This window comes from Pecten maximus, unplaced genomic scaffold (assembly GCF_902652985.1).
Source record: "Pecten maximus unplaced genomic scaffold, xPecMax1.1, whole genome shotgun sequence".
NCBI classification, from domain to species: Eukaryota; Metazoa; Mollusca; class Bivalvia; order Pectinida; family Pectinidae; genus Pecten; species Pecten maximus.
This window is the reverse complement of record NW_022979648.1, coordinates 1-26,439: the sequence shown is the minus strand read 5'-3', so window position 1 is coordinate 26,439 and position 26,439 is coordinate 1. Positions and strand designations below refer to the sequence as shown.

Sequence of the window (26,439 nt, the reverse complement as noted above, 5' to 3'; positions counted from 1 at the left end):
GCTTTACGTGCTCAATAAGCACTTTAATGAAAGTACACATTGTCTTTCTTATAACGACGGCCCTTTTCTGATCTCTCGCATATTTACTGAGGTCAAGTGACTGGTAAATACAACAACAGTAATATCAATAATCCTCTGAGAGGTCCTATGCATGTGATTGATTTTAACGATTCCCTTCAAAATGTTGATTTATTGCCTGGAAAGGCCCGACTATGACGGTTTTGGCTATAAAAATCGGACTGATCCCATATTTGTCACAAATATCATTCGGGTGCACAACAATATCTACATAAATGAATTAATTTCTTATCCATAAAATATCATTTCATATTTTCTTAAGATGAACATAAGGTTGCACTTTTGGAAAAATTACGATCGATGTTAATATTCATGTCCCATTATAGGAACTCTTCCATGTTTTTAATATCGAAAGGCGACATAGAAACAAACATCACTACACCATTGCAACGAAGCATAACTGATTACATCTATCATTTGAAGATAATTTTCAAAGATATACTGTATTATGCAGAACGTTTTCAGTTATACATACAAGTTGGTAGATGTTGACGTTGTAACAATATGTAACGATGTGTATTTAACATGAATACACTAATGAGCAGCAGGATAGAGGACAACTTTAATCATGATGCGAGCGAAAACAAACGTTTACGCCGGACCGACGGACAACGCTTTACCATTATACTCAAGTTAATGACATAGCGTTGCATAGGCAAAATCGCGTGTCAAAATTAAGGCCAGTGTTACATTTTTAAAAACTGCGTGAATTATTACACTCGCTGTCGCGCCTTTATATGTATTACTTCTTCAACAAGTGAATTGTTGTTATTTCCGTCAAGAATGACTTTGGTCGCTTTCTTTGGTTAACATACCTTTTTCATCTTAGACCTTCTAAAGAATAATATATGATATTTTCAAACATGTAGTGATGGTTGAGCATCATCGATTTGGAAGAGGTCTTTGACCGATTGTCAGTTAAGACCTTTACACTAGAATCTGGTAGATGCGTTGGCTATTCAATGGATGTAAATATGTCAATCATATCGTGAAGATCGTTATTATAAAATGTTTGTTAATTTTTTATTTTAAAAGGATTTGGTGAGAAATCTAAAAATAGCTTCAATATTTATTTTGACTTTCTAGGCGAAAAAACAAAGGGCAATCATTATTGACAATAAAACGAAATGCCTTGCCACTAACACGCTATCTATAGACGTCATCTCTTTCCGATACTTGTTATAGTATATGCATGCATGTATAAAAAGATAAAAACAAAGATTATATATAAACTTAGAAAAATGGAATTCATTTATCCAAATACAGAACGGGAATCTATTACATGTTCCTGATGACACTGTTTCTATCTAACTCGTGTGAGTAATTTTCTTCTAGGAGGAGTTAGAACCTCTCATGAATAGTTGCTAAAATGCCATTTATTTTGCAGGCGATGCATCAAAGGCGGAGTATTATACCAAGAAGAACGAGAGACGCCGTTTAGCTATTAACAATGTCTTATGGAACGAGGAGGCTGGTATGTGGTTCGACTTCTCCCTCACTCAAAATAGATCGAGGAAGAACTTTTATGTTTCCAACATATTTCCTCTGTTTGCCGGATGTGGTCACCAGGATGACAACTTATCCAAACACCAGTTATCCGCTGTGACCTCTTATATAAAGGTATAACTTGAAGCTTGATAAGGGCAGTCACACTATCTCCTACAAAATATTTTTTTGCAATATTAACTTTCCAAAGTGTTCAAGAAAAAATGCCTTTAAAATCATTTTAATTACTTCAGAAAGGATGGTGTTTTTTTATCATACGCAAGTAAAATTATATTCAATCCAGAAACAGTGCTCTACCTTAGAGCATTCAGACTCTATCCGAGACGACACACTCTATCTCGAAACAATATGTTAATTGTCACGTTACTCCTTGGACGAAATAGTTTGGGTGACTTTGCTTTCATTTCTCTGACAAGCAAATATCGACGAAAAGGCGTAGGAACGCAGGTATTACCTTAGTCGCAGTGTATATTAATATGACGTGTATGTATAGGTAATATCAGTGGTTGCTGTTCATATCACCGGTGTGAGCTCAATGACGGGTGCTGTAGGTAGAGCAGGGGGATGCTTGCAAGCCTGGAACTTTTTAATTCATCTCCGGTTTTACTGTGGGTTCATAATGTCCTTTTAGGTTTTTTTTTTTTTTTTTTGTCATGAATCCAGTCATGTGGTTTGTGTGTGAATGGATGTTTTTTTTTTTTTTTTTTTACTTATCTTTCCTAAAACAACATACTATGGTACCTTATTAATATGTTTACTGTTTTGTCTGATTTTGCAATAACTTTTTTGACTAAAATTGATATGTATTACTAATGCAACATGTTTGCTATTGTTTTTTTCGCTTTCGCTAATTCGATTCACTGGTAATTAGTATCCGAGCACTTTTGCAGGAGATACCTTCGACGAGGTGTGAGCAAAGTGAACATTATACGCGAAGCAACAACTACTATAAGTGATTGATGTATTCGCTGGATATAGCTTAGTGATTCTAGTGCCATTTGTTATAGTTATTTCATGCAATAACAACTACATATGTTGTCGAATTAAAATTCGGGTCGTTTATTGCATGTGTATTATGTACCCGTTATTTTCGTGTTGGGTTATATAAATTATTGTTTTCATTACTCTGTATTTTTTTTCTTTTTTTTTCTTTCATTTTTTGTAGGCTTCTGTTCGTTATTGCACTGAAATCGTGTTGTCGATGTTCCCATTGGGTTTTAATGTATTGGAATTTTATGTTGCTCAGAATTAAAAAGATTATCGGCTTCATAAATTACATAGAATTATCTCTTGTCAAAATATCGTTTGGGTATCATTTGTACGTATATACATATATTATACTCTTGTATGCGAACTTGGTTTTCATCTATAGCGACATTTTTTAAGATTGCCCACTTTAGGATCCCATTGAATATTGTATTGGAAATCTGTATCCAATTTGCTATCCATTTCGATGACAATAATTCAATATTTTTTTCTTACTTTATATATTTTTTTTCCCATTGTACGGGAGCCATGTACAGCTAACTCAAACAAAGGAATTTTTCCTTCTGTAATTATGCATAAACTGTCGACTGCAAGAATCCGTTATTTTATTCTACAGCAATTGCATAAACTTCTAAAAACACACTCTGCATTTGCTGTCATTTGCAAATGTTTCTTATCCGTCGACTTAATGTCCCTTTTTGTTTTGTTTATAATACGAATTTGGTATTCTCTTTTGATAGCACCTTATAGATGTCAAATTCTCTTTGGATAATGTATGGGAACTTTGTATTCGTTATCTTTTACACTGACAACTATATGATAAATCAGCTTTCACGTTGCATTTCGCTATTAATTGCTTTTGAAAGTATATATATCTAACGTGTTGTCAAAATCGATTACGCGCTTTACATGTCATTTCTCTCTCTGTGTCTCTTTAATTTGCGCGAACTTGTCAATAGTTTCAAATGCAAGGATAGCTACATGCTATATTCCCCATCCATCTGTCCATTGGATTTCTCCGAACCCGACCGCTTTTTTTTTCTTTTTTCTTCTTCTTTGTTTTCTATTTCTCTCCCATCCCTTCTGTCCTATATGTATCCAATTCAGTTTTTAACATTTTCTCCCCATGTTAGAGTTTTGTGTTGTCCCGAATGCAAATATGATTTGTACAAACGCATGTTTCATGGATACTTTTAGAATATCATTCTTTTTGCAAGACTGTCTCGAAATCATTTGGAATAGACATACTCTCGTTCAGCAAGCCAATGTTTATCACCCTAGTATTACTTAAATGTCAATAAATACCATATCGGATAGAATGAGAGTGGGTCATTTTCATGATATTGCTAACAGAGAAAGAAATGTACATGTAATACCTTGCTATGACGAGGCCTTGATAATTATGCTGTAATTTTAATAAGGTGTCAATGTTATCCCTATCCTCTTGCATATCGTATATTTCTAGACAAGAGTCCAAAGGTAAAAAACAACGACCCTAACATACATAGTCACCAGCAAGCAGGATCTTATTTTCTCCCATACTTCACAGGGTTATCCGGCGGTTGCTAGGGAGAAGAGTAAATCGATCTTACACAGGGTGGGTGAAGACAGCCGGCACGCGCTATATGACGCTGCTCACAATAACGTAACGTCATAATTTTACGTTGAGTAACCAAGTCGTAAATGATGACGTCATAAATTTTGACGCACATTTCAAGGAGCAGTGAAGATGGCGCGATGAAAAACTTTCATAAAACTTACGTTTGGTAGCAAGTATGTGAGAAAAACAATCAATCACGGGTCTGTTCCGCGAACAAGGATATCTCAACCCCCGTGATAGATTCTATTAATCTATATATTCTCATTGTGGTATTATCATTATTTGCTACTATCTGGCTCTTTTTCAAGTCCGGTGATGTTGAATTAAACCCTGGGCTACCTGCAGATATAGACACTTCAACTTCTTCAAAAAATCGGAAGGTTTTTCGAATAAAAGTAATTTGTCTTTTGTCCATTTGAATGTCCAAAGTCTGAAACCGGAAATAGATATATTACATACAGAGTTAAGGGAATGTAGTCTTTCTCTGAGACCTGGCGCAGTGATTCAGATGATAATGCGTCTTTAAAACTTCCTGGCTTTCAAAACCTTTTTTTGTTTCCTCCGTGATAATCGAATACGGGGTGGAATTTCTGTGTATGTTTGAGACAAATTAATAGTAAATAGGCGAAATGATCTTGAAGTAGGGGACGTAGAAAGTGTGTGGGTTGAGAAAAGCTTCAAAACAGTCAAGGTATTTATTTGGTCCTTTTTATAGACGCCCGATTTCAAATGTTCATCTCTGGAATATAATTGAACTATCGATGGATCAAGTCTTTTAACATAAATATCCCCGATGTAATAATAACGGGTGACATCAATGTAAATGTTTTACAAAATCATTCCCATCAAGGTAACAGAAGATAGTTCGTCGTTGTTGGACCTAATTTTTGTAAGAAATAATTCAATATTAAATCGGACATACAATGTCCGTTGAAGAATCCTTCCTGGATCAACCAATGATATATCATTGTCCTGTATATGGCATTTTCAATGTTCTTAACGTTATATCAAAGTCATTCACACGTAAAATATGGATGTATAAATATGCCAATTTGAGCAGTTTAGAACATTGTTAAAAGAGACCGACTGGTCGTGTCTCGACACTAATGATATAGATCATCCATGTAATTTGCTAACTGATAAAATATATGAAATGAGGTATTCCAAAAAATCTGATATTAGAACGAAAATTACTAAACGTACAAAAACTGCATGATAAGGCAAAACTAAGAAATAGAGAAATAGATTGGTTAGAATTTAAACGTGTACGTAATACATCTGTTAACATGATTAGGAAAGCAAAAAATAGGTATTTCAATTTTCAAGTTGATATCTAGTAGAAATCTAAATATGATGTCTATGATAAGAGATAAATCATTTTCTCTTCGGTCTCTAAAAATGTAATACAAGTAGCTGAGTGGTAGGAATAGATCTTTTTGTAAGCACTGCGAATAATCCGTTGACATAGTCACTGCATTGTTTACTGTTTTTAATACGTTTTCATTTAACATAAAAGCAAAGTTACGGGCAGTGTTTGTTCTATGATCGACTGAATAATACATTTCATTGGTCTATACAATCTCAATTACTGACTTCCATTTATAAAATTCATATGTTGTATAGGACAACAAGCTGGAATTCTCTGGTGGCATACCGACTTCCCTTCATCATACCGGCCAGCAGTGGGACTTTCCTAATGCATGGCCTCCTCTTCAGCACGTGTGGATAGTTGGTCTGGCCAACGCGGCTACTCCTTCATTGACCAACATTGCATTTACCAATGCGCAGAAGTGGGTCCGCAGTGTCTACCTCGGCTGGGAAAGGACCAGGGTTATTTTTGAAAAAAATGTCAAAAACTGTTGAAACATTCGGCTTTGCTCGGTATTTGCTCGAAGTAAAATTGAAGAAAAATATTTAAAAAAAAAAAAACAAAAGAAAAGTTACAGAAATGTCAAGAATCGCGTATTTGAACATTAGAATTGATTGGTTTTGCTATAAAATTTAAATTTGAGACGTAATATGAATACATTTTTTTTTTTTTGGTTTATGCTGAAAAATCTAGACGGATGTATGTAACATCTGATAAATTATATTTATGTTTTAAAATGTTTTTTTTAAATAACATAACAGCTGGGTTCGTTCTTCAGATATATTTGATCGAAGATGTTAAAAACAAACGTTAACACATGCCGTGAATAACTGCAGGTACAGAGGTACACAATCAATGTGTGTTACGGATACATCGCCTTGTATCAAAGTCCGTCAGAATTGTCACATGTCCAGTCTGCAGGTGACCACTCATCAGATACATCTACAAATACATATACATTACGTATACAAAGAAACGCGCACCTCGATATATCTATTTCTCTTTATCCCTCTTCCAGAATGTTCTTTTCTATCAGGCAGGATATAGGGGAAATAAACAATCATCATTACAATTGTAAAGATTGTTGCTATTGTAGAGTATGAAAGCAGTAGTATCCTAAATTAATTTCTATCTCTGAGACTAATGTCCTTTACTTTAACATTCATAGATGGAATGTGAGATATACAAATGTATAAGATGAAGATTGGAATTTTTGTCGTAGTTGTACTGTGATGAATTTATGTATATTTATCTAACTAACTAAGGAAGACAACTTTATGACTCTTTCACTGATCATGCCTGGCACTTACGATCTACGGTACCCAATCGCCTAGCCTGAAACACCTGCAGCTTACACGCTGCGCCACATCGGCGTTCTTAAAAAAAGAACGTTTCAATGGCACACTGATGGTCGGCACTAAGGCATATGAACAGAACATCGGACGATTACCAGAACCAAGAATAAGATATATAGAGGATATGTCATGAGTTTCCCTTCATATTAGATTTATGATACGAGTTTTGAATTTTTTATTTTTGCGAGCCTCTGGCGAGCAAAAATAAAAAATTCTAAACGAGTATCATAAATCTAATATGAAGGGAAACGAATGACAGATTCTTTTTATCATATGACGTTTTCTTTCATCGTTCCCCATCAAAAACTGATTCTCTCTTTTGCCTTGAGTCGTCACATCTCAACCAAATCACCCGAACCTTCGAAGTAGGTCAATTATACCGACGAGAGAAGAAATAGTTCTAACACAACTGACTCTTGAAAAGGATTCATTTTATTAAATACACGTCTCAAAACAAAATTTCAGCATTTTTTCATTTAATCTATAATAGATAAATTGTCCTTGGTGTTTGAAACAATGACGAAAATATTTTAGTTTGAAAGAACACGAGCGACTGTTTTTGATGTGACGAAGCCGTGACGTCACTTGGCGCGATAACGGAGGCTTCGTTGTACAATGTCTAGTCGCTGTCGCTGTCGTACAAAACCATTGTACGGCGCCTTTTCACTGCTTTTTGTTTATCCTCGTCCTCGCGGGAGTTTATGGAGATGTAAAATGTTCCACCGTGAATATTCCCACTGAACATTGTGTTCAGACTGCCGTGAAAAGCGACGTTGGATGCCGATTTGTTGGCAGTGTTGTTTGTGTTGACATTACACGTGTTTGTCGACGACAGTGTCACCATGTTATTCTGAGTAACCGTTGTGTTGGATAGGATTCGTGAAATGTTCTTATGCTGGGTGTCGTTTACATGGCTGTAATTGTTAACACTTTGCAAATTCCGATGTCCAGTGATCTGGATTATCTGATTCGGAGGAATGTTCTGGTCATTTAGTTTTTGAACCAAGTGTTTGCGGGCACTGTGATTCGAAAGTTTTTTGTCATCTGGGAGACCTGCAGCTATGGCCATTTTCTTCATTATTTGGGTAAGTTTGTTTACACCTATTGGCTGTTTTTTAAACCACTGGTCTTCGCCTTTCAATGCTCCCTGTTTTGTATGTGTGGCTATGTAAAAGGGATCACTTGGTTCACAGTAACTTGCAGGACGTTTACTCTTGTAGAATTTGTATGTTTTTACAGGACACCTTTCTAGGTTCTCGGAATTACTCCACATTTTGGGTTTTACAGCGCGGACGTCCCTCGGGTTTGTTCCTTGCCGCGTTTTAGTTTGTCTTTCATCAAATTCAAGATATTCTTCCCCTGACACATCTCGGCACAAATTAATATCCCCCCAATACATTGATCTATGTTCATCGGAACCACGTAGTCCGAAATGGACAGTACTGAAAAACCATAGTGTGTTTATCACACTGTCAGAGTTGCTACATCCGAGCTGGCCCGGTTCCCACAGAGTTTCAATTTCATCGTCTGAAATAGGTTGTGCCTTCATTGGTTTGTTCCCCTTTCCTTCCTCCTTAAGCTCCCGTTGTTTAGCTGTCAGAACTTCTCGGACTTTCCCAAATTCAACACTACTGACCACAGAGTAACCATAATCATACCGTCTCAATTGCCTGTCAAACGAACTCATAAAACCACGCAGCGAACTCGGTTCATAATTGGAACCGTCTTGTTTCCGTATTCCTATAAAGAATTTGCAAAGGAGGGGGCATAATTCTTGTGGTGGGATTTGATAAATTTCACGATTTTCATTTTCCAGGCTCAAAAACTGACGAAGAAGCTTCAAATCATAAAAAGTTTTTGACAAAGTGTTTTTGTTTGCTTGTTTGTTTACAAAATCATCGATATCACTGTTGTCTATGCGAATATGTCTTTGCCCTGCCCCTGTCGTGACCTGATCTGTCGTCTGCTTTACAACCCCAGACCCGACTTCAACTTCTAAAACAAGCCGATCGGCTGTACAATCAAACTCGAAATCGATTCCTTCAATCTGAACAGTGTACTCATCGTTTTCCAGTAGCTTCTTAATACGGCCCTTGCCTTTGTTGTCAATCCTGACTTCATCGCCAACTTTAAACTTTGTCATTTTACTAGTCGCCATTTTTACGAGTCGTAGTAAAAAGAAGTAGGTCGTTCCCACGCGTATGAATACAGTTCTCACGGAACCAGCCAATCAGCGTATGTAGGCTGGCGAAAGGTGTTATTACACTAGTGTCATAAAGAAAATTTACGTGATGGGTTTATGACACCGTATATAACGGTAGTCATATGATAAAATGGATTATTGCACAGACACCCTTGATATATTTGTTTCATTATCTAATCACTAAAACACACTTAGAAAGCCTAAAAATTGTCATGATAGTCACCTGGCAGCGTTAACATATGATTGACCTCGACGCTTGAAATGGTAGGACTAAATTCCGAAACGTCACAGTGTTCAATAGTCATTTTAGCCATGCGATAGTTCAAAATATAGCTTATGCGTATAGCTAAGAAACATCAAACAAAAAATATGATAGATATATATATATATACCTAAAGTTGTCTTCCATCGTCATTTGTACCACTATATTATATATAAGATAATTAGCACGCCATATAATATGCACTACGTGTTGGTGATCCAAAGGTAAAGATTTGAAGTTCCTGACGTACTTCTACTGTGACGAATATGTATAATATGTTTACATTTCGCATCCTTAGGTGTTAATACATTGCGATCCAGGTAAGTATATATCTGATAGACGACTTGTCACTATGATCCTGTCAGGGTATCGGGCCGACCATTATTGCGCCATTAAACCGATTGAAACGATGAGGCCCAGCAGTATATGTATTTCTGGCTAGGTTAAGTCTCACAGGGGCAGATGACGGTTAACATGTATGACTAACACAGTAATCATCAATGTCTATTTTATTTTTTAGAGCAACGGTTTTTTTTACCAAAGTTTACCAAAGTTGCCTTTGGCCAGTTACCTTCGGTGACCAATATTTTGCATGTGCAATTTTCCTTGATTTCTGACAACTATTCACTACATTTTTCGGTGTATAATAAAATAAACACCCTTGCAACTTACCCAATATATTTGCCAGGCGGGCGTTTAGGTATATAAGCCTACTGTTAAATACATTTAGTATGTTGTTTTAATTTTTAGTACAGCGCATTACATCCCGGAAGTAGAGGTGCGGGAGGAGAATATGACGTACAGGTAGATATACTTTTCTTAGTTAATATAATAACTAATTCTACAATTAAGTTTGAACTTATGTTGAAATGTGATGAAATGTATGAAGATATATTAAGTAGAATGATACTTTTAAAATGTACATGATTTACCTGCTTTGAGTTGACATTAACAGCTGCAAAAACGAAAAGCGGGGATTTCCTATACACGCACATAACATATAAATTGTAAATTAGAACTATTTTACAGTTAATGTATGTATGGTTTACTTTTCATCCCAATGTCTAGTTTAAACGCAGAAATCGATACTTGACAAGGCATATGCATTCTCAGTCAACGAAAAACGGGGTTAATGCTTCAAGTTAGGTATCATCTCCAGGTAGCAAGTGTTTGACTAACAACAGTCTGCGGACGACACAGACTAACACAAGCTACACTAACAACTGAGACGAAACAGAAAAGCAAAAGCTCTTGTGTTGTTCTGTGTCGTCGCAAGAAAGTTGTTAATCAAGCTTGTGTTGTTCTGCATCATCTTTTCCCATACAGTTATATAAGTCTAACTCGTGTTGTTTTGTGTCGTCCAATAGTAAGTTGTAAGTCTAGTGTGTGGTGTTCTGTGTCATTCGTCCCCAGGCAGTTTTAAGGCTTAGTTGTGTTGTTCTGTATTACGTAGATAGCTCTGTGTCGTCCCAAGGTATATGTAGGTCTAGCTTTTGTTGCTTCTGTGTCGCCCCAAGGTATATATAGGTCTCGCTTGTTTCGCTCCTGTGTCGCCCAAAGGTATATATAGGTCTAGCTTGTGTTGTTCTGTGTCGTCCAAAGGTATATGTAGGTCTAGCTTGTGTTGCTCTATGTCGTCCTAAGGTATTCATAGGTCTAGCTTGTGTTGTTCTCTGTCGTCCCAAGGTATATGTAGGTCTAGCTTTTGTTGTTCTCTGTCGCCCAAGGTATTTGTAGGTCTAGCTTGTGTTGCTCTGTGTCGTCCCACGGTATGTGTAGGTCTAGCTTGTGTTGCTCTATGTCGTCCCAAGGTATTCATAGGTCTAGCTTGTGTTGTTCTCTGTCGTCCCAAGGTATATGTAGGTCTAGCTTTTGTTGTCCTGTGTCGCCCCAAGGTATATGTAGGTCTAGCTTGTGTTGTTCTTTGTCGTCCCAGGGTATCTATAGGTCTAGCTTGTGTTGTTCTGTGTCGTCATGAGACAAATTTAGATCTAGCTTGTATTGTTCTGTGTCATCAACAAACAAATTTAAGTCTAGGAGTGTTTGTAGGTCAAGCTTGTATTGTTCTGTGTCATCAACAAACAAATTTAAGTCTAGGATGTGTTGTTCTGTATCGTCACAAGACAAAGGTAAGTCTAGCTTTTAATCAAGTTTGTGTTATGTTGTCTCAAGGCAATTTTAAAACAGGATATAATGCTTTTCAGTCAATGCGTTGTTACACGATATGTATTAGTTATGATAGAAAACATACTTGCGCATAGTGTTATTATCTATAAGCATGAACACTGTGGTTCCAAAGTAATGTAAATAATAACACAAAAGGATTTTTTTAGGAGGGATTCGGGTGGACAAACGGAGTTGTGCTAGATCTGCTAGCCATGTATGGAGACCACCTCACAATACCTGGTCCGACCAAGAACACGCCACCGTCCTCGGATGGAGTATCCGCGGCCGTGTCTCTACGAACGGATTCGACGTCTTTCTTGATGGTACCTTTCCTTTGTATGTTACAATTCCTAGCATAATGAACGAGATATGGGCGAATGGCGATATGCATTTAACTGTATGTGCAGAAAGGAATGATTACAACAATAATACAGGATTATCACAACACAAAATGTTTGATTCCGTTTGATAGAAATGATAACAAATATTGAGTATATGCCGAGATTTTTGTCACCTTAAGCGAATATATCAATAACATTATATATTTCTAACAAATTATTTTATTGTTCAATAACATAGTTCAAACTAGTGAGTTGAATAAAATTCAATAAGCCCTCAGCAGGTTTTAGTCATGGTAGGTAAAGGTTGCGCCATTGCTCAATAAACATGACAATATTGATGTTATTCAAACTAATAATCTAATAAGGTAAATCAATATAAAACGCGTATACGACAAACTAGCAATTCATTACGTAGTTTAGTTACAAAGGTAAGAAGTTTCCGTTTGGTTTCCTACATGAGACAATTATCATACAATTTCAGATTTAAGCACCTTATATAATTTGTCTTTAAAATGCTGAGCATCACCAAAGTAAAAGTTAAATAATATTATCCTCTACCGCTCATATCACTGCACAAGTGCTTATGTAAATTATCTGATTCGCCGTATTAACCCGGGTCATTATTGTGATTACGCCTGTTTATGTACCTTTGTTAACAGGTATTTGTACTTCAATACCTTGTATATTATTTTGCAAAAACGTCATTCCCCCGGAAGACACGAAAAGACTTTATTGTTTTTTTACCCTTTGAAGCTCATACGAATAACCACTAATAGAGTTTCTAGTTACTTAGTTTGCATCACCACCAGAATCCCGGAGTTAATATTAACTGTGAGCCTGACATTTTTAATATATAAATTAATGTGTGTATATATTCTTTCAAAAAATGATTTATTAACATAAAACAGTTGTAAACAAGCAAATCCATAATCTACGAGATATACAATGGTTAATGTACGTTTAAGAGTAATCGTCTATGGTAACGGTGGGTATGATGATACTTGGACATTCAGCAGGAACTGCTGCCTCGCTTTCATGTTTCCTGGAAAAAAAATAGTACAAACATAGGGACAGATTTAGATTTCATAGAATGAGGGAGCGAGTGTCTCGGATGAAATTGAAAAAAAAAAGTTTACAAAGTGGAAGGATTGTATTTGTTCCTGGATGATAGCCTGTGGGAACCTTGGCAATAATAATCCACATCCCATTTGGCTAAGAACGATGCGTGCGTCGGCCCACGCACAAACGAAAGCGCGCATGAACTTAATATGATAAAATGAATGAATTTAGAACGTTTAACATATGTTTAACACTTAAGAGAACGTCCACATAACTTATTAAAAAATTCATATTGCTAAGAATCTGTTGTATTATGTGATTAACGTATATGTATATAGTCCTACATACTGGAACAAAGACGAAATTGAAGTACGACAAAATATTTACATTATCAATGTGAATTTGCTTTTACTTAGGCAGTACCCAAACAGTAGATATTTCTGAACCATTATGGGCCTGTAACACAGATGAAAAAGGAAAGTTAAATTCTCAATTTTCAGTTGAGACATTCCTCTAGGAAACAAGGATGGATAGTGTTACAGCAGCAATACAAAGTCCCCTGCCTGACCTAGGAGTCCACCTATTTATTTCCCATTTATTTCCGACAGAACTTCAATAGATATATTAAACTAGTTTTCCCAGCAGAACAACAGGAAGAATATTTCAGGTTGCGGACAACAAATATTTTGAAAAACAAAAACAAACAAAAAAACATAAGTATACCTAGTTGGTTAAACGTAGGTGAAATAACACGGAAGTTATGCCCCGGACAAGATCCAAAGTCGAAAAAAAGTGACATTTGACCTCAAATGACTTTGAGCTATTTTACTCGCTAGGTGACGAGATATAGCCATTTTTGGAATTTTTACTCCAAAACGAAGTGGGATGCAGAACTACATGTTATACTGATCATGTATACCAAATTTCGTTAATTCGGAGTAGTACTTTAGGAGGAGTTCTCCGGATAAGCCTCAACCAATGAGAAGCCGGCGGCCATTTTGAAAAATGGATTTTTGAAAAGGCATACATTTTGTTAAAATAGATCATAGAACAAAAACTAGCACAGGTTTTTCTCCTCATTTTTCCATCATGCCATTTAATTGGTTTAAAAAGTGCTTGTGTTTGACTTCTTGCTTTCATGTATGCTATATCTAAAGATGTATGAATTAAAACTAATAGGCTATTGTGTGTTATGATTGAAATTATACAGTACAGTATATATGAATCTTTATTTTGGCCGGCAATATAGACTGTGGAAATAGAAAATGCCTATTATAAAGACTTTCATTTTGCTGTTTTATTGTAAAATGTATGTTATACTGCCATATTTCATACTAACATGTCTGGCTGTTGTTCCTCATAAATCTCCGGAATAAGTTCCATCCTGCCCGACTCTCCAGCTTCCTCCTCATCGTCGCTGGACAGAATCTGGGTCAGACTCGTTATCGTGCCGCCTTCCTCAATGGCGGACAGCAACGGTGCACGAGACACAGCTTTCCCCGTCATCGCTTTCTCAATAATCTGAGCGTTTCTTCGATGGGTTGTTTCTTCTATGTCATATCCGTCCGGCACGTGTTCTACAGTAAAACTAAGTAAAGAAAGTAATAGAAATGAACACGCTAAACAATACATAATGTAGACATTTCAATGTGTGACCATTTTCACGTTTTTACTTTTCAAAGTATTTCAGATAGATGATTTGGTGTTTGCAGTGATACCAATATGACCCCTTATTCAGGAGGCTTTTGGTCCAATATTGTACACATAGTTAGCCATCATCACCATGATCCCGTGTCCGCTCTTTTCCAACAACTATACCGTCATAACCATTCTTATAGCACCACCTTATCACCAGCCTATTATCAGCCCTCCACCAACAATAACAAATAATTACAGAAGCGTCGTTCGTTACCCCTCAGGAGTAATATATCTGTTACTCCTTGCTCGCCATTGTGAGTAAGGAATTACCCCTCTAGATCCCTTGCTCGCTTCTGAGAACGAGTATAAGGCCGAAGAAGAACACGCGAAGGCATGGATGGATCGTTGCTGAAGTAGGTTAGTGGATCAAACTGGACAGTACGGCGACTAGGAAGAATATAAGAGCATGCAAACACTGTTAAAAAAGTCATCTTACTCCAACAACATTTCCTATATAAAATTCCAACGGCGTCGGATTAGTATCAGTATCAGTAAGCATGTCTAATGAGGATAGATAATTATATTAGTTTATTGACCGTAGCGAACCTGACGTTGGTGATAAGTAATCTTAACTCGCCCGTAGTTTATTCTTTTATGAAAAGAGAAAGGAATTTCTACAGAGACAGCTGCGTACTTCTAAAGCACATAAACCCATATACAGGGCAAGCCTTAGTAGGGGGAACTAGACCTTTTGTAAAGGATTTACACGCAAACATTACAATTGTTGTACGAACGGTTCTTGGATATAATATCAATTTCACTCCTGTTAGTCAGTTACAGAAAGTTACAAATGGCATGGGCTTTAGGGAATAAGTTATTGTCTCAAATTCGAAGACGTCACGAAGCGAGACAATGTGTTTTTCGTCAATATTTTATTATTTAAGTTTTTGCGTTTAATTATTCCTTTGAAAGCATAAAACCAACATTATTGGACATCACATTAGACATTATTTACGGAATATCATCTTAAACTTACAGACCAGTGACTATACAAATCAGGGATGCTGAAAATCTGTACTTTTAAGATATTTTTCTCCGGTTCCTTAAAAAGTAAATCAGCTAAACGGGGAATATCGTTGCATTGTAGTACGGGTATTTTAAAACATGATATGCTCAGGTGAATTTTGGGGAGCACTTATTTTTCAATATCTAAATTTCTTTTTCAATGTATAGATATTAACTCTTGCCTATATGTGTATATAATGTACACAACGAGCTAACATACTATCTTTTCCTATTTTCTTGTTCATGTATAAGTTTGCTTGTTTGTTTGTTGTTGTTTTTTTGCTTGTTTTTCTTTTTTTTTTTTTTTGGTTTCGGGGAAGGCTGTAATTTGAGTTAATTGTTGAGTTGCTTGAAACTTTATAAAATTTACTATATTGATAAAGTTTGACAGAAGAGAACATATGTAATTCGTGTGATTATGATAGCTTCACTTTATAGTAAAAGAACGGCTATAAACCAATCAAATTACTTTATGGAAGCCTTCAATTTTGCAATGACAGTGATGAAAGAGAGCGTATGTAAACGTAATCTTTGAAGTATCGAGGTGTTGAATTGTTATTGACAATACCCCAATAACAGACAAGGTCTTTCACAATTATGAAACACGCTATATCAACTTATATTAATCATTCTTGAGGTCTTAGTATAGGAGGAAACCGAAGTACCCAGACAAATCTCGACGTTGTCGAGCTGGTGAACCTGTACCGCTTCAGGTTCGATCAGGGAATCGAACCCGGGCCACTTAGGTGAAAGATAAATGCGTGTGTCTCCCGACCACCCTGTTATGCACATTTGACGTCGCAAAGCAAACGTAGTTGCTCCCTCCTACAAAATACTTCTATATAGAGAATTGTTGTGAGAAGACTGGTATCTTGTTCTAATTGTAATGCTTTATCTTGTCACTGATGAAAAAGGAAACAGAGCAACGAAGCAATATTGGTCGGATTTAAAAACAAAGTTCAACCGACTTTTGTAAAGGTCACAAGGTCAAAGGCGAAGGTCTAATTTTGTATCTTTAAACTGATGACTATTGTATTATGACATGACGAAGCAAACTTGGTCGGCTTTATACAAGGAGATACTGACCTCCAAGGTCATGGTCGCTGGATAAGATATCAAGGTAATCTGAGCTAAAGGTCAATTAAAATCATGTTCCGTTTGCCCGTTGAACATTTTGTTATGGTAGTATGAAACAATGTTTGCCGGAATTAAACATGAAGCAAACACAGGTCCCTTGATCAGAGATAAAGGTCACTTTTTCAAAAGTCAAGCTAAAAATAAAAATGTCTTTTTCACTTATTGCCATTTTGATATTTTGAAGCAAAGATTGTTGAACTTGAACAAGGAGTTAATTGATCAATGGTCAAGGTCCTTGGTTCAAAAGTCAAGGTACTTCTGCCCACAGATCAATTACACCATGGATCAGACTATAACCTTGGCTTTTAGTTCAGTACGTATAAGGTATGAACAAAGCAACTCAATGGTAATAATTGTCCAGCAAATAAGATGATGGAAGCAGACATTACATTAAAATACATGTATAATGTATGTTCTGCTTCCTTGCGATTGTTTTTGAAGTCCAAATGTAGATAGATGACTCTTTTTGTAATAATTGGAGATAAATTGGCACACGACGTGGCCGTTGCTGATCTCTCAGCTTTCAAAGAAATGATGCCTACATCCTTTAGACCTTGTTTTATATTGATAATCATACTGTAATGATACCCCCAAATAGCTGTTCCAAAAAGCATGATTAGCTAGTATTTGTATTATCAAGTAGTCGATACGCTGTGGATATTTACTCAAGCACATGCCATGATTAATGTAGAAGCTTAAACCTTAATGACTACACGACACTTATTATACAACAAACATGAATAACTATACCGTGATGGTTTGGTTTGTTGCATTACAATGTCTGCTGGAACAGAGTCTTCTGATTCTCCTCCTTCTGATGAATCACTATGTTTTCGTTTTAACATCCCAAGAGGGTAACTCATTTTCCGTGTTTCGGTCGACGTTCGGTTTGACACGTTTATTGGCTTCCTGTATTATAGTAGCACGTCGTAAGGGTACATACTCCGGTGTGGTATCATGCTCATGATCATATTGGACACTTTTAGAACTCCCGGGGCTAGATTTTTCGGAATGCGAACGAAGTCTTCTCAGTAAACTCAATGGAAAACTTACTTTCCGATGACGTTCTTTTCTCAAGTCTTTTTCTAGATCTCGTTCATTTGCGTCTGTATGAGATCTTGCTCTTCCAAAGTGACTCTCCAGTCTATTTCCTTTGCGCAGTTCCGAATCCGAGGACCACGATGAAAATTCTCCCTGCCCTTTAACTTTATTACGAAGGCCCATATCGACCGAAACAAACCTATCCTGATGTAGATGGCCATTAAAATGGTCCGCGTGGCCATTGGGTAAATGTCGATAGTCTGTATAGTCCTGGGGCATGTATAGCTGAGATCTTCTACAATCAGACAAAAATGTCACGTCTATTAATTAAGCTTTCACATATTTAGAAATGTTAATCATGAATATTTTAATATCTTATTGAAAGGTTCAGGGCTGCGTTTTACTAAGCATCTTAAGTTACGATTTGTATCGTAACCTTAAACTACGTTAAATCTCCGTCCTACTAAACTTCGTATCTTAAGTTACCAATAAAATAACGTCGTAACTTACGACAGCTTAGGACCACCCTTAAGTTACGAATTTTCTCAATTTATGCATCTTAACTTAAAAAAGTAGGAAAATGGCTGCATTCATTATTTTCAACACGGTTAGAGAGAAAGATAACATAAGACGCGAGCGAGTTTTCAAAGACAGAACCGAAGTTCTCGACACAATAACGGACCCTGAACTGATGCAGCGGAATAGATTTCCAAGACGGGTCATTTTACAGCTGGTGGGTGATACCAAGGAAAGTATTCAACCACAGACACCGATATCTCACTCCATTCCTGCCCACATTCAGGTAATTTCCAAGGCGAGCTTTTGATATTTCACTTTTCTAAATATAAATCCGGAAAATATGGCACAGCATCTCGGTTCTAGTTAGTACGCTGACCGGAAGTTGTCACCTTCTACAGGGTGATGTCACTGTGGTCGTATCGTTTTGTAAACACTCGATTTGCCTGTTTACCCATGACTCATAAATATGTTACAGGTTATTTATTATAGGATAAAGAGTCATAACCTGCCACAGGTTTTGAGTCATGGTAATAGGCATATCGATACGAATGTCGGTTAAACATTTGATAAACACGATACGGGTAAGCCTATCGTGTTGTAAACACCCGATAACAGTTGCCCTTATATATGACTCATAAACCTGTCACTGGTGTATCACCTCACATATTATGAGTCATAGGATAAAAATGCATAACTTTGTTTAAAAAACGATACCCTTGTGGCGTGACCCTGTGGTCCGGCACGACAATTTACCCCAAAACACCAAATATAAAATTTAAAAAATGTTCAGAAAAAAAAACTGTTGTGTTTCTCATGTTCTCAACTATATTTCTAAACGAAGGGATATATTGGAGCAAAATACTGGAAATATTAAAAAGATTCTCGTCGTGTAATCTTTTAATTGACAGTTTGTTGTTCATTATCTAAAAGTGAAAAAAAAAACATGCGTAGCAGATCCTTAAGTCGCTCAGCGGTCACAATTTAAAAAGCCAGTCACTGTGTTATTGAACGTGTATCTATGACAACTTATGTGCTTGATGCTAGGATGATATGAATTGTTAAGTAGCTTTGATTGATGTGTTTATAATTTGACAAGAACTAATTTCATAATTACGCCTGGGAAGACGACCTCCCGGTTAGCAGACTCAGCATAGAGCCAGCGAAGTAACTTCCATGTGACGTTCGTCGCCTTGGCTGTGATGTCATAAAAACCTCTTCCGGAGATATAATCCGCTGTTCCTGTAATGTTGGTACACTGAAAATAAAACATACTAGAACCTATCAATATTTCTTAACTTGCCACATCTTTTCCTAATTATCTAAGTGTAATACCAGATGTTATGGTTGCAAGTTTGTAATACCGATTACTATATATAACATGCAGAGTGCTGTATTTTTCATCTCACATTATTCGTTGTTATGGAAACTCCAAACCCTCAAGTCAAATATCCAGGAAAATAATTGAATTATAACATTCAAATTGTGTAACATGACTGAAGTGGATTATATATTATATACTGTAGTTAATTATCACCAGTGCAACTGTTTACAATGCTTATTCTGAAACACTTCCTACTTGCTACCTTTGATATACACAAAACATTCTTTCTGTCCCCATAATGAAGACCGTATGGTAGTTAATTAGGGTTCGTTCTATGTACAAATATACCTATAAGAGCTCACATGAAATGTGCCATTAACTGATATGTTTAGCTGCAATAATAAAAGAGTTACAATATCCAGAACAAAGCAGAGCTTTTATCGGAAGAGACATGATATTGTACATGTAAATCAGCTAACAACAATGCGGTATATCGTACGTGAGGTTGTAAGTTGAGCCGAGGAAGACTGGTTTCCTTGATGCTAAGAACGCCTCGGTGTATGGGAGTTCTGTCATTACCTCGCCAAAATGCATGTCCTTCATCAGGGCCGGGTGTTTACCGTACATATAGTCGACTAGGGTCATCGCCACCTATTGGTCAAAATGGATCCATGATGATAATTCCCTAAAGCACATGTGTTCTAAACTTCGGTGTAAAAGAGGTAAGGCGCACATTGCTTTGCTCCCAGAAAACATATCATTTGCACTTCACGTTTATTAAATTCATTTGTATATGAAACAATTTGGAAGAATGTGACAGAACTGCGATATAATTATGTTATCACGTTTACTCCAGTCCTCATATCATCACCACGATATGTTATCACGTTTTACATTATATTTAGACATCTTACACTCATGAAGTTAATTTGAGTTTTTCTATGATGTATGGTCACGCTTTGCATGATATCGCCATTGCCCTCTAACTTGGCCCAATTATGTATATTTGTATCTACATTTATATTGGTGTGTTTGATAATGAATAGGTCTACGTTATAATGTCATAAAGTTTAAATAAATATAAAAGGCACTACACTTCCACCACCAGAAGGCTAGGTCACCTATCCATATAAGACAATATTTTCTAACGTTTGTTACACCTCACTTATATCCATTGGATATTTTGTTTGTAAAAATAATCATGCCCCATCGGATTTGTCTTGTCTTATTATCTGTGTTGATTATCTAGCTTTTGACCAATATTGAACACCCGCTTACTTCTCTGAAAATCTTTACACTACCCCCATACTATTATATGGCAGGATTGGTTTTGATATAGTTTGTATTTAAATTGTTCCGTAATTGTTCTAAGTATTGTTGTGTTTATAATGTAGTGTTATATCGTTTTGTTATATTCCCGTCGCCCGTATTCCATCATGTGGTCAGTGGTCCAAACCTTTGTCCTACATCATAGATATATAAACATTTGGATTTGTCCGATGTTTTGGCGCCGGATCGTTTTCCTGGACAGTGTCCGATACTGACGACCACACGGTCGGACTGTACTTTTTCCTGGACATTGTCCGATACTGACGACCACACGGTCGGACTGTACTTTTTTGCTCACTGGCCAAACAAACAAAATGTCCCGATGTAACAACATTTTACAAGTTATTAGTATGACCTTGGATATTGTAGACTTTGTGCCAATTGCAGGTAACTTTACTTTTGTATTGTATATATACAGATAGTTGTAATACCGATCTGTACTATATTGGTCACGTGTACATCAAAACATTTACCTTGGACACATCTATGTATTGTATACATATTGTGATATTTAATGTTCATATGTGTTTGTAACGCAAATAGTATTTGCTAATTACTATGTCATGTAAAGTTTTATATCATATATTTTATATATTGTATCGACAGTATGTTTGGATAGAGTAATACATGTACGTTTAGTAAGTCGTGCTGTCAGTACTGTAACACGTTAATACGTAGTGTATATAGACAATGTGATAGTCTGTTATAGGGTTTTCTGTTTTGTAGAGTCTGGTCTTCGGATTCTCGCCCTGTTATCGTCATGGCTAGAATGTAATTGTCACGAATGAAATGTTCCAGAACTCGACGCAACATTTCGTGGATATAATGACTTTGTTTGTATAACGGTACAATATGTATATTGATGGTGAGATTCGGTTGGTATTTGACCAATGAAGCTATAGTTACATTGATTTAAAAAAAAAAAAAGCCTTACCGCTGTATGTCGGTCCAATAACCAGTTGATGTCAAAATCGTCGTCGTCCTCCCCGAATGGGTTGATCAACTGTTCCGCTACCTATGAATTTTCAAACAGGGTTTATTATTAACAACAGGGATTGCTTCAGTTTTACCTTGCGTTTCATGTTTTTAATAATGTAATGCATTCAAAATGATGTCGTCTGTTTTTGTTTAAATATTACCCATTAGATAAACTCTATAAAACAACCCCTATTAGGGACATCAGTATTTGTCGTTTGATGCTATACATCTATACACAAATTAAGAGAATAGGAAAGAAGGAAATGGAAACTTAACTCTTATGTGATTATGGCAGTAAGCGATGGGTCATACCAAGGCAGCAGAATAGGGTATTAACTTTATATGACTAGTTTCCTACCTTTAACCAGCCCATGTAGAAGAAAAACTGCATGAGAGTAAAGACAGGCACGTACAGATCGAGGTCGTGGCCGGGGTAGTTTTGATTCGTGTCTAGAAATTGTCGCCCAATGAGACACGCCGCAAAAAACATGTAGACTGACCAAGTGACCACCTATAATATGAGGAAATCACGTCACATGTGTAATATAAAGTTGTACCACGATCGTAGCACATCGTGTAATATAAAGTTGTACCACGATCGTAGCACATCGTGTAATATAAATTTGTACCACGATCGTAGCACATCGTGTAATATAAAGTTGTACCACGATCGTAGCACATCGTGTAATATAGATTTGTTCACCAATTGAGTCAACATCCTGTGATATAGATGTTGTCGAACAAAGTTGTACATCGACCGCACTCCATCCCTTAATATGAAAATATACACCAACCATGTCAAGAAATAAGAAACATTAAATTGTTCACCATCAATGTCACATCAAGAAATAAGGAACATTAGATTGTTCACCAACCATGTCACATCAAGGAATGAGGAATACTAAATTGTTCATTAACCATGTCACATCAAGGAATGAGGAATATTGAATTGTTCACCAACCATGTCACATCAAGGAATAAGGAATATAAAATTGTTCACCAACCATGTCACATCAAGGAATGAGGAATATTAAATTGTTCACCAACCATGTCACATCAAGAAATAAGGAATATAAAATAGTTCACCATCCCTGTCACATCAAGGAATGAGGAATATTTAATTGTTCATTAACCATGTCACATCAAGAAATAAGGAATATTAAATTGTTCATCAACCATGTCACATCAAGGAACATTAAATTGTTCAACAACCATGTCACATCAAGGAACATTAAATTGTTCACCAACCATGTCACATCAAGGAATAAGGAATATTAAAGTGTTCACCAACCATGTCACATCAACGAATAAGGAACATTAAATTGTTCACCAACCAAGTCACATCAAAGAATGAAGAACATTAAATTGTTCACCAACCATGTCACATCAAGGAACATTAAATTGTTCACCAACCATGTCACATCAAGGAACATTAAATTGTTCACCAACCATGTCACATCAAGGAACATTTAATTGTTCACCAACCATGTCACATCAAGGAACATTAAATTGTTCACCAACCATGTCACATCAAGGAACATTAAATTGTTCACCAACCATGTCACATCAAGGAACATTAAATTGTTCACCAACCATGTCATTCCCTGTGTATACAGTTTTAACACTGGTCACGTCACATCCTGTAATAATAATTTTGTCTGATCAATTTGTACACAGAATGTTTTAATTCCTGAAATAGGATATCGTACAACAACCACGTCACATCCGGTTATTTAAAACTGTACACAAGTCACCTCACACCAGTAGTTTAACACTGTACACCAGTCACCTCACATCCTGTAGTTTAACACTATACACCAGTCACCTCACATCCTATAGTTTAACACCAGTCACCTCACATCCTGTAGTTTAACACTGTACACAAGTCACCTCACATCCTGTAGTTTAACACTGTACACCAGTCACCTCACATCCTATAGTTTAACACCAGTCACCTCACATCCTGTAGTTTAACACTGTACACCAGTCACTTCACATCCTGTAGATTAACACTGTACACCAGTCACCTCACACCCTGTAGTTTAACACCGTACATCAGTCACCTCACATCATGTAATTTAACACTGTAAACCAGTCACCTCACATCCTGTAGTTTAACACCAGTCACCTCACATCATGTAATTTAACACTATACACCAGTCACCTCACATCCTGTAGTTTAACACCAGTCACCTCACATCTTGTAGTTTAACACTGTACAATAGTCACCTCACATCCTATAGATTAACACTGTACACCAGTCACCTCACATCCTGTAGTTTAACACTGTACAGCAGTCACATCACGTCCTGTAGTTTAACACTGTACAGCAGTCACATCACGTCCTGTAGTTTAACACTGTACACCAGTCACCTCACATCCTGTAGTTTAACACCAGTCATCTCACATCCTGTAGTTTAACACCAGTCACCTCACATCCTGTAGTTTAACACTGTACACCAGTCACCTCACATCCTGTAGTTTAACACTGTACACCAGTCACCTCACATCCTGTAGTTTAACACTGTACACCAGTCACCTCACATCCTGTAGTTTAACACTATACACCAGTCACCTCACATCCTGTAGTTTAACACTGTACACCAGTCACCTCACATCCTGTAGTTTAACACTATACACCAGTCACCTCACATCCTGTAGTTTAACACTGTACACCAGTCACCTCACACCAGTAGTTTAACACTGAACTCCAGTCACCTCACATCCTGTAGTTTTACACTGTACACCAGTCACCTCACATCTGGTAATTTAACACTGTACACCAGTCACCTCACATCCTGTAGTTTAACACCAGTCACCTCACATCCTGTAGTTTAACACTGTACACCAGTCACCTCACACCAGTAGTTTAACACTGAACTCCAGTCACCTCACATCCTGTAGTTTTACACTGGTAGTTTTAAACAGTAGTTTAACAGAAATGAAATCACTCGTGCAATAAAATGTTGAAATAGTGATGAAAAATGTTAGATAACACAACGTTAAACTAAGATAAAGCGATTTATATCTGATTATACTTACCTGTGTATAGACTAGAGGAATGGTGATCCAATCGTACACAAAGCAGAGGGAACACTTATCACGGAAGTCGGCTAGCTGCTATTGAAAATAATATACCATTATGTATAGACACTGCTTACAGTGAAACATACCTAAGTAGTAACTCATATAGCAATCCTTTTTGTCTATGTTATCACTTTATAAATAATATCAGCACACAGACAAATATATGCCATTGTTAACAATAAGGGAAACAATAAATTGAAGTATTAGCAAACAGGAAGAAATAGCACGGTATTAACTCAAGCGGTAATCATTTCGCATTGCGTTAGCTTACAGGAAATTATTTTCAACAGTGTTAACTTAAAAGGAAAATGAAAAACAGCAGAATAAGCACACAGAGAAACCATCAAAAAACAGTTTAAATACAAAGGCAAATTATTCACTATAGTGGTAACACACAGGGAAATCATTAATCACAGTGCTTACACACATGGAAATCATAAACCACAGTGTTAACACATCGGGAAATCATTAACCACAATGCTAACACACAGGGAATTCATTAACCACAGTGTTAACACACAGGGAAACCATTAACCACAGTGTTAACACACAGGGAAATCATTAACCACAGTGGTAACACACAGGGAAATCATTAACCACATTAGTGACACACAGGACAATCATTAACCACAGTGTTAACACACAGAAAAAGAGTGGTAGAGACACTATGTTTTAAAGGACTCACACAGCTAAATAATGTACTATATGTTATTACAAATGACCTCATCCCTTTATTCACTCGTTTGAACTTCAAATGATGTTAAATTTATATCAAATCAAGTTTGAAGTATTTCTATCGGATAAATGTTGTTATTGTATAAGTTTTATGGCATATAAGTGCACACGTGTACTCGAAAGACAGCAACACCGACAGTTATAGTACACTGGGGAACCCCCACCTGGGGAATTCCCGCCTTTTTACACCTCGAATCTGACGCCATTCTTTTTTCAGTAGGAGTGTATACTTTTGATTTTTTAAACCTCAAGACCCTTCTCTTTATTCTCGTATATAGAAAGTACCCATTTCATATGTTCTTTACTCAGGAAAACAGCTACAAGCCTAACAAACACATTTACCACGGGGACTTGGTTCAGGTGAAACACCAGCTGATTGACTGATTTAGTTGTGCGAGTCCTACAAAGACCAGTTCATTTTACACCACAATCAGAATGTAACAATATCTAAATCACAACAATAAAGTTACAGATACCTATGTCTGGAGGGTTGTGAATGGCAATGATGGAAGTTACCAGAACCATACAGTCTGAACAGCATTTAAGTAATCACTTTCTTCGGGACGAACGGTGACCGATCGGTGATCGTAAACTGGCCGAACGTTGGCCGAACGCCGGCAAAACGCTGACCGACGACTCTCCGTGCGATAATGTTAGAGCCGA

At 36.7% G+C, this 26,439-nt stretch overlaps 4 protein-coding genes across 4 annotated transcripts; 1 reads left to right on the top strand and 3 right to left on the bottom strand.

Annotated features, from left to right (window-relative positions):
* Window positions 1-1,465: 1,465 nt before the first annotated feature.
* On the top strand, window positions 1,466-6,149 carry LOC117319110 (trehalase-like; the record flags this gene model as incomplete). Its single annotated transcript, XM_033873959.1, has 2 exons — window positions 1,466-1,698; window positions 5,795-6,149. Coding segments are annotated over 2 exons (473 nt in total), but the record flags the coding sequence as incomplete, so codon positions are not given.
* A 243-nt stretch (window positions 6,150-6,392) lies between these two features.
* LOC117319109 (zinc finger MYM-type protein 3-like) lies at window positions 6,393-9,053 on the bottom strand. The gene is made up of 2 exons (XM_033873958.1): window positions 7,806-9,053; window positions 6,393-6,482 (listed from the first exon to the last, which is right to left on the bottom strand). Exons 1-2 carry the CDS (start codon window positions 9,051-9,053, stop codon window positions 6,393-6,395), a joined length of 1,338 nt encoding a protein of 445 aa, XP_033729849.1.
* A 3,688-nt stretch (window positions 9,054-12,741) lies between these two features.
* On the bottom strand, window positions 12,742-25,074 carry LOC117319107 (bestrophin-4-like; the record flags this gene model as incomplete). The annotated part of the gene is given in 8 exon segments (XM_033873955.1): window positions 12,742-12,909; window positions 14,266-15,011; window positions 17,517-18,102; window positions 19,441-19,581; window positions 20,147-20,298; window positions 21,911-21,991; window positions 22,313-22,465; window positions 24,997-25,074. Coding segments are annotated over 6 exon segments (1,116 nt in total), but the record flags the coding sequence as incomplete, so codon positions are not given.
* Window positions 14,256-15,914, bottom strand: LOC117319108. Its single transcript, XM_033873956.1, has 2 exons — window positions 14,895-15,914; window positions 14,256-14,514 (listed from the first exon to the last, which is right to left on the bottom strand). Exons 1-2 carry the CDS (start codon window positions 15,053-15,055, stop codon window positions 14,256-14,258), a joined length of 420 nt encoding a protein of 139 aa, XP_033729847.1. The 5' UTR covers window positions 15,056-15,914.
* Window positions 25,075-26,439: the final 1,365 nt, after the last annotated feature.